The sequence below is a fragment of the Anolis carolinensis genome, chromosome 6 (genome assembly GCF_035594765.1).
Source record: "Anolis carolinensis isolate JA03-04 chromosome 6, rAnoCar3.1.pri, whole genome shotgun sequence".
Lineage (NCBI taxonomy): Eukaryota > Metazoa > Chordata > Lepidosauria > Squamata > Dactyloidae > Anolis > Anolis carolinensis.
Window position 1 is genome coordinate 76,243,821 of NC_085846.1, and position 7,639 is coordinate 76,251,459.

At 44.0% G+C, this 7,639-nt stretch overlaps 1 protein-coding gene across 1 annotated transcript in view; it reads right to left on the minus strand.

Moving 5' to 3' along the window:
* Window positions 1–5,816, minus strand: part of nr1d2 (nuclear receptor subfamily 1 group D member 2) — a 30,366-nt gene extending 24,550 nt beyond the window's left edge. The window contains exon 1 of the mRNA XM_008118961.3: window positions 5,498–5,816. Coding sequence (XP_008117168.2) covers window positions 5,498–5,513 — 16 coding nt within the window. The 5' untranslated portion in view covers window positions 5,514–5,816. The remainder of the gene's footprint in view (window positions 1–5,497) is intronic.
* Between the last annotated feature and the right edge of the window lie 1,823 nt (window positions 5,817–7,639).

Here is a 7,639-nt window from a genome sequence, read left to right on the forward strand (position 1 = left end):
AGAAATCCATACATGTGGCACCACATGACTTTTCTCTATTCTGTGAGTTCAGTCATCAGCTAAGACGCTTCCGCAACCCTCCTCCGGCCTGTTACGTTTCCAGTGTCACCAGTCCCTGAACATGTGCGAACAAGCCTGTCTACTCAAGGCACATGGGCATACACACACAAACACACACACAGGAAGAGCACCGCCTCACGCTCCGACCACAGAAGCAACCAGGTGATCTCCATCCTATAGAAAAGATCCACCCGGCAGGCAGCCGGCAGGGCACACAACGTGATCCTGAGCAATGAGGCATTTCAACGGGAATGAACGCAAGCACACATACAGCTCTGTCCTAGATCAAACTATAAAATCTCAAAAGCTCTCCGGTGAAGTTAATAAACCTCACCGAAAACAACAGAACATATTATAATGAGTAAAGCAATATGATCCACTCAAAAGTACAACTGAATTCAATGGATCTTTTTCTCTCCATGAGATTAAGTGAGTTGCGGAAGACAGCTTAACCTATTTAGAGAGATTTAATCACCTTGCCTCTTCGTCTGGATGTCAGTATCACCCAAATGTCTTGCTTACATCTCTTTCTCCTACAGCTTACATAGTTCCCCGCTTTAATAAAACACAACATTGGTATTTCTTACCTCTCTAATCTCACCCTCCATCTATCCGGCCCCTCTTTGTGTCTTTTACGGAAGGATCAAAAGGAGATTTAGCAAGGCAACCCCTACAGACAGGTCTTTCTGAGAAATATCTTCAGCGGAATGTTCTCCCAGTTGAGAACAGATGTGATTAAAGTAATCCTCCCCAGACTCTGATGGGACTGAGTCCTACTGACTCCAATGAGAATGGCTTGCAGGTGTCTACGTATGTATCTATTTAAATAGGTCGGACTGGATGTCCCTTGCAGTGTACACTGATTCTAAGAAGAAAGATATGTGACTGCAGCCAGCATGGCGTTGTGTGTTGAGTACTGGAGGCTGACTCTGGAGACAGTGGTTCGAATCCCTTCTCAGCCATGAAAACCCAGTGATAGAGTCACACTCCGTCAGCCTCGGAGAAAGACAAAGCGACCATCTCCATTTAATGCAGTTTCACACCACTGGCTCAATGTTTTGGAATCATGGGAGTTGCAGTTTGGTGAGGGACCAGCAGAGAAAGGTAAACAACTCCTAAGATCCCATAGCATTTAGCAAAGGCCAGTAAAGCGATGCCAAACTGCATTGGTCTGCTGTGAGTTTTCCAGGCTGTATGGCCATGTTCCAGAAGCATTCTCTCCTGATGTTTCACCCACATCTCTGGCAGGCATCCTCAGAGGTTATGAGATCTGTTGGAACTTAGTCAACTGCGGCTTATATATCTGTGGAAAATCCTGTTGGGAGAAATAACTCTATTTGTCTATTTGAGGCAAGTGTGAATGCCAGCTTGATTAGCATTGAATGGCCTTGCAGATTCAAAGCCTGGCTGCTTCCTGCCTGAGGGAATAATTTATTGGGAGATGTTAGCTGGCCCTGATAATTTCTTGTATGGAATTCCTGCTTTTGAGTTTTGTTCCTTATTTACTGTTCTGATTTTAGAATTTTTTTTAATACTGGTAGCCAGATTTTGTTCATTTTCATTGTTTCCTCCTTCCTGTTGAAATCATCCACATGCTTGTGGATTTCAATGGCTTCTCTGTGTAGTCTGCCGTGGTGGTTGTTAGAATGGTCCAGCATTTCTGTATTCTCAAATAATATGTCGTGTCCAGGCAACCTCAAACTTAACACCAATGACAAACTGATCAGCTTTGATTTGGTATCTCTATTTACCAAGGTCCCGGTAGCAGACACCATCACACTATACAACCAGAATTTCCCAGTAGACATCACAGCCCTATTTCACCATTGCCTCACCACAAGATACTTCCAGTGAGACAATGAATTCTATGAACAGGAAAACGTAGTAGCCATGGGGAGCCCTCTTAGCCCAGTCATTGCGAATTTCTACATGGAACAAGCCCAGGAAATGGCAATAAAAAAGCCCACCACATGGTTCAGATATGTGGATGACACCTTCACCATTTGGAGCCATGGAGAAGACCTAAACAAGTTCCTGGACCACCTTAACAGCATCCACCTAAACATCCAATTCACCATGGGAGAAAAAAATGAAAGGAAACTGCCATTTCTAGATGTCCTAGTCATCTGTAAACCCAATCAACAATTGGGCCACACAGTTAACACACAGATAGATGCCTACATAAATACTCCAACCATCACCTAAGTCAAAAAAGAAACACAATTAAAGCCATGGCAGACCGTGCAAAAAGAATGTGAAGCCCACCTCCTTCAAGGGGAACTGAACCACCTAAACTGGGCTTTACAGGCCAATGGAGACTCCACCACAGACATCAGAAGAGCTACAAGGCCAAGAACATGCCATGAGAGTAAAGACAAAGATCCACCGAGAGGAAAAGTGTTCTTAGCATACATCAAGGGAACCACTGATCGCATGGGCAAGCTGATGAAGAAACACAACCTACAAACTATTTACAGACCTACTAAGAAAATCCAACAAATGCTACGGTCAGTGAAGGGCAAGAGGGATCCTCTCACCTCTGCAGGAGTCTACCGTATACCATGCAGCTGTGGACATGTCTATATAGGGACCACCAAACACAGCATTGGCCAAACACGAATCAAGGAACATGAAAGGGGCTATAGACTAACTCAACTAGAGAAGTAAGCCATAGCAGAGCAACCTGGACACAGCATATTATTTGAGAACACAGAAATGCTGGACCACTCTAACAACCGCCATATCAGACTACACAGAGAAGCCATTGAAATCTTCAAGCATGTAGACAATTTCAACCGAAAAGAAGAAATCATGAAGCTATTTCCTGGATTTAAAGGTTAAGATATACAGTAGTCTCACTTATCCAACATTCTGGATTATCCAACGCATTTTTGTAGTCAATGTTTTCAATGCATTGTGATATTTTGGTGCTAAATTCGTAAATACAGTAATTACTACATAGCATTAATGTGTAATGAGCTACCTTTTCTGTCAAATTTGTTGAATAACATGATCTTTTGGTGCTTAATTTGTAAAATCATAACCTATTTTGATGCTTAATAGGCTTTTTCTTAATCTCTCATTATCCAACATATTCATTTATCCAACATTCTGCTGGCCCGTTTATGTTGGATAAGTGAGACTCTACTGTATCTGCATATTGTGTGACCTTGGTATCCCGTGGAGGCTCATGTCCCATTATTATATATACAGTAGAGTCTCACTTATCCAAGCTAAACGGGCCGGCAGAAGCTTGGATAAGTGAATATCTTGGATAATAAGGAGGGATTAAGGAAAAACCTATTAAACATCAAATTAGGTTATGAATTTAGAAATTAAGCACCAAAACATCATGTTATACAACAAATTTGACAGAAAAAGTAGTTCAATATGCAGCAATGTTATATTGCAATTACTGTATTTACGAATTTAGCACCAAAATATCACGATATATTGAAAACATTGACTACAAAAATGGTTTGGATAATCCAGAAGCTTGGATAAGTGGGACTCTACTATATATAAAAAGGTAAAGTTATTTGTGCCGTGACTATAACACCACAACTATGCACCCCAGAAACACCAAACTTGACAACACAACACAAAAGCCTTGCCTCAAGGTTCATACAACACAACTGAACCCCCAAAACGGTACCAGGACCCGCAAACCCCCAAAAAATGCTCTAATAAGAAAACAGAACAATATAATCTCTAAAATCAGGACAATAAATACAAATCAACACTCACCAGACAGGAGAATTCCAGACAGAATACAATCAGACCCAGCTAACACCTCCCAACAAAGGATTCCCTCAACCAGGAAACAGCCAGGCCTCGAACCTGCAAGGCCATTCAATGCTAATCGAGGTAACTAATTCCAACATTCATACTTCCTGCACTCAGACTATTGCTATTCGACCTGGCCAACCAACAATTCCACAAGGTAGAAAGCGGCCAGGCTTCCAAGCAGCAAGACTATTCACTCCTGTTCAACCAGCCCAACCAGAATATACCCTACATGGATAACCCTCAGGTTTGTAAGCCATCAGGCCACTCCATCCCATTTAACCAGCCCAAGCAAGGAGGCCCCTATATACAAACTGTCCAGGCTTAGAAGCACAAAGGCTATTCAGTGCAATTCCAATTGGCCACAGCAACGTGTGGCAGGGCACAGCTATTTATTATATATAATGAAGTTTTAAAAAAGGTGTCCTTTATACAAAATGGCAAAAACAAGGTTTGCTTTTGGGATTTTTCTATATATATATTTACAGTGGATAGTGATATCCGTGGATATGGAGGACAGACAGCATAGGGTTGCACTGCAGAATTCCACTTTGAGGATTCTAACCACGCCCCCTTCCCAACGCAAGCGAGACCCGTTCCATCCTGGCTCTGAAAGAGAACCAATCGAACGCGAGGGAGGGAGGGGCGTGGCCACATCGCCGGTGGGCGTGGCTTCCGGCCGCCGTCCCCGCCCCCACGTGTCCCTGTCTCTTCACCTCCCTGGATGTAGGTCACCAAAACAAGAGTCGCCCGCCCGCCGCCGGCTTCACGTGGCCGCGCACGCGGTCTCCCGGCCAGGCCGCTCCGGCTTTATTATGTAATCTCGACGTCACAGCCACGGCGGGCCAATCAGGACGCGCGCCGCGCCGAACGTAAACAAAGAGGCGCACATGGCCCTGCCGGCGAGTCCATGTGAAGACAGAGAGGAAGAAGAAGAAGGGCGAGAAGGCGAGGAAGTGGGAGGAAAGGGGAGCGGGGTCTCCATTGCTTTTCAGCTACAGCTGTGGAAGGGCTTCAGCCCCAAATGAATCCCAATCGCGTATAGGTCTCCCATCTATCATTAACCCTACCTCAATCCTACAATGAAAACAAAATACAAGACACAGAAAGAGACCGAGTCCACATTGTAGAATTAATGGAGTTTGACACCGCTTTGAACTCGATTCTGTGGGACCTTGGGTTTTGCAGTTTGGCGAGGCATCAAACGACTACACCACCCAGCATCCCATAGCAATGAGCCAGGTTGAAGTGGGTCAAACTGTATTAATTAATTTGATGCACCCCAATAAGGCCGCCTCTTCTTTCAATTCCTCTTCCTTCTTACATTATTATTATTACTATTATTGTTATAAATTAAAATCCCAGAAGGAATAGGTTTTGAAAGGGAAAGATATAGAGAAAGCTTTTGCAATGCCTCTCTCTCCTGGGATTTTAACCCATAAAATAATTTAACATTTTAATTCATTCAAGATGTTAAATAATTAAAAAAACCTAATAAATATTTTAAATAATAGTTTTAAAAATGAATCAAAACGTAATCAATGTTTTTTAAATAATTAATCATATTTAATTATTGGCTACATTGAGCTCCTATGGTTCCCTATGAGGCCACTTCTCTTTCAATCAGTGATCCGAAGCGACCCCCACTCACCTGCATTGAGCTCCATGGCTTCCCCGTTCTCTTTCTTGGGTTCTCGGGTGGAGAAAGCAGCGAGGTTTGGGGCGCTTTCCTTCGGGGATCCCCTTCCTCCTTCTCTCCTGTCTTTCTCTGCCAAGGAAGGAAGGAAAGGAGGGAGGGAGGGAGGCAGAGCCACTGCGGCAGCCGGGCTCAAGGGAGGCGCCTGGGACCTCTGCGTGGCTCTGCCTCGTGGGTTGAGTGAGTAGCTCTTTCCTGGGGAAGTTTTCTTGCTGAGCTGACTCCTGGAGCTGCTGCTTCCTCCTCCTCCTTCTCTTCCTCCTCCTCCTTCCAGGCAAAAAAGGAGGAGGAGGAGGAGGCTCTGACCCACGTGCCTCCCTCCTCTCCTCTTCTCTTCTCCCCTCCTCTCCCTTACCTGCCAGCCCCTTTCACCCAGTGACACACTTTCCAGGGAGGGAAGGGGCTACTATAGGGCTACTATGGGCAACCAGGCACCTGTCTCGGGCCCTTGAGCAGTCCATCCAAGGCAGGGTGAAGCCCAATGGCAGGTAACCCAAGGAGGACAGTGAGTGGGGAGGCTGAGCTATCTCCCTTTCCACAATAGTCTTGGCCAGGGGTCCTCAAACTTTTTAAGTGGAGGGCCGATTCACAGTCCCTCAGACTGTTTTGGGGGGGGGGGGGGGGGGGACTGTGATGAAATAGCCCAAAATTAAGATTGTTGTTGTTGTGTGCCTTCAAGTCATTTCAGACTTAGGTCAAGTTTAGGACAGGGGCCAGGTCAATGACCTTGGAGGGCCTTAGTTTGGGGACCCCTGATCTAGACGATCTCATAAGACCATAGGTAAGCAAAGAGACCTCCAAAGACCATCTAGATCAGGGGTCCCCAAACTAAGGCCCCGGGGGCCAGATGCGGCCCATCGAAGCTATTTATCCAGCCCCCACAGCACAAGGGCAGAAGGGGGTTGGACTAAATGACCCAAGGGGTCTCTTCTTCTCTTACAACCATTATTATTATTATTATTGACACAACAACATTGTATGACACAGCAAACAAAGATAGATATGCTGGATTTTGTATAACAAATACTTCCCAAGTGTCTAGGCCTGTGTGATGTATTTATTATTATTATTATTATTATTATTATTATTATTATTATTATTATTATTATTATTAACATTGAGGCTGGGTGGTCATCTATCAGGGGTGCTTTGCTTGTGCTTTTGGTGCACAAAGGCAGAAGGGGATTGGACTAAATGGCCCAAGGGGTCTCTTCCAACCCTCTTTATTATTATTATTATTATTATTATTATTATTATTATTATTATTATTATTATTAACATTGAGGCTGGGTGGCCATCTGTCAGGGGTGCTTTGATTGTACTTTCGGTGCACAAAGGCAGAAGGGGATTGGACTCAATGACCCAAAGGGTCTCTTCCAACCCTCTTTTTTATTATTGTTGTTGTTATTTTTTATTATTATTATTATTGCTCGGTGGCCAACTATAGTCCAGCCCTCCAATGGTCCAAAGGATCGTGCACTTGGCCCCCTGTTTAAAAAGTTTGGGGACCACTGATCTAGATGGTCTCATAAGACCATAGGTAAGTGAAGAGACCTCCAAAGACCATCTAGATGGTCTCATAAGACCGTAGGTAAGCAAAGAGACCTCCAAAGACCATCTAGATGGTCTCATAAGTCCATAGGTAAGCAAAGAGACCTCCAAAGACCATCTAGATGGTCTCATAAGTCCATAGGTAAGGAAAGTGACCTCCAAAAGCCATCTAGATGGTCTCATAAGACCATAGGTAAGCGAAAAGACCTCCAAAGAGCAGGTAGACTTAGGTCAACCCTAAGTCTAAAGTTTAGGACAGGGGGCAGGTCAATGACCATAGGTAAGCAAAAAGACCATAGGTAAGCAAAGAGACCTCCAAAGACCATCTAGATGGTCTCATAAGACCATAGGTAAGCAAAGAGACCTCAACATTAAGTCAGGAGAAAACCTTTACCTTTATCTACTTTAGAATGGCTAGACTACATTAGAAACCATCAGACACAGGAATTGCTAGTTAAATGATGAGATTATATACTTGGATTGTTTTTATAGGACTATAGTTAATTTCTCTGTTGTTGTGAATTTTAGCTTCTAGATTGGTTGTAC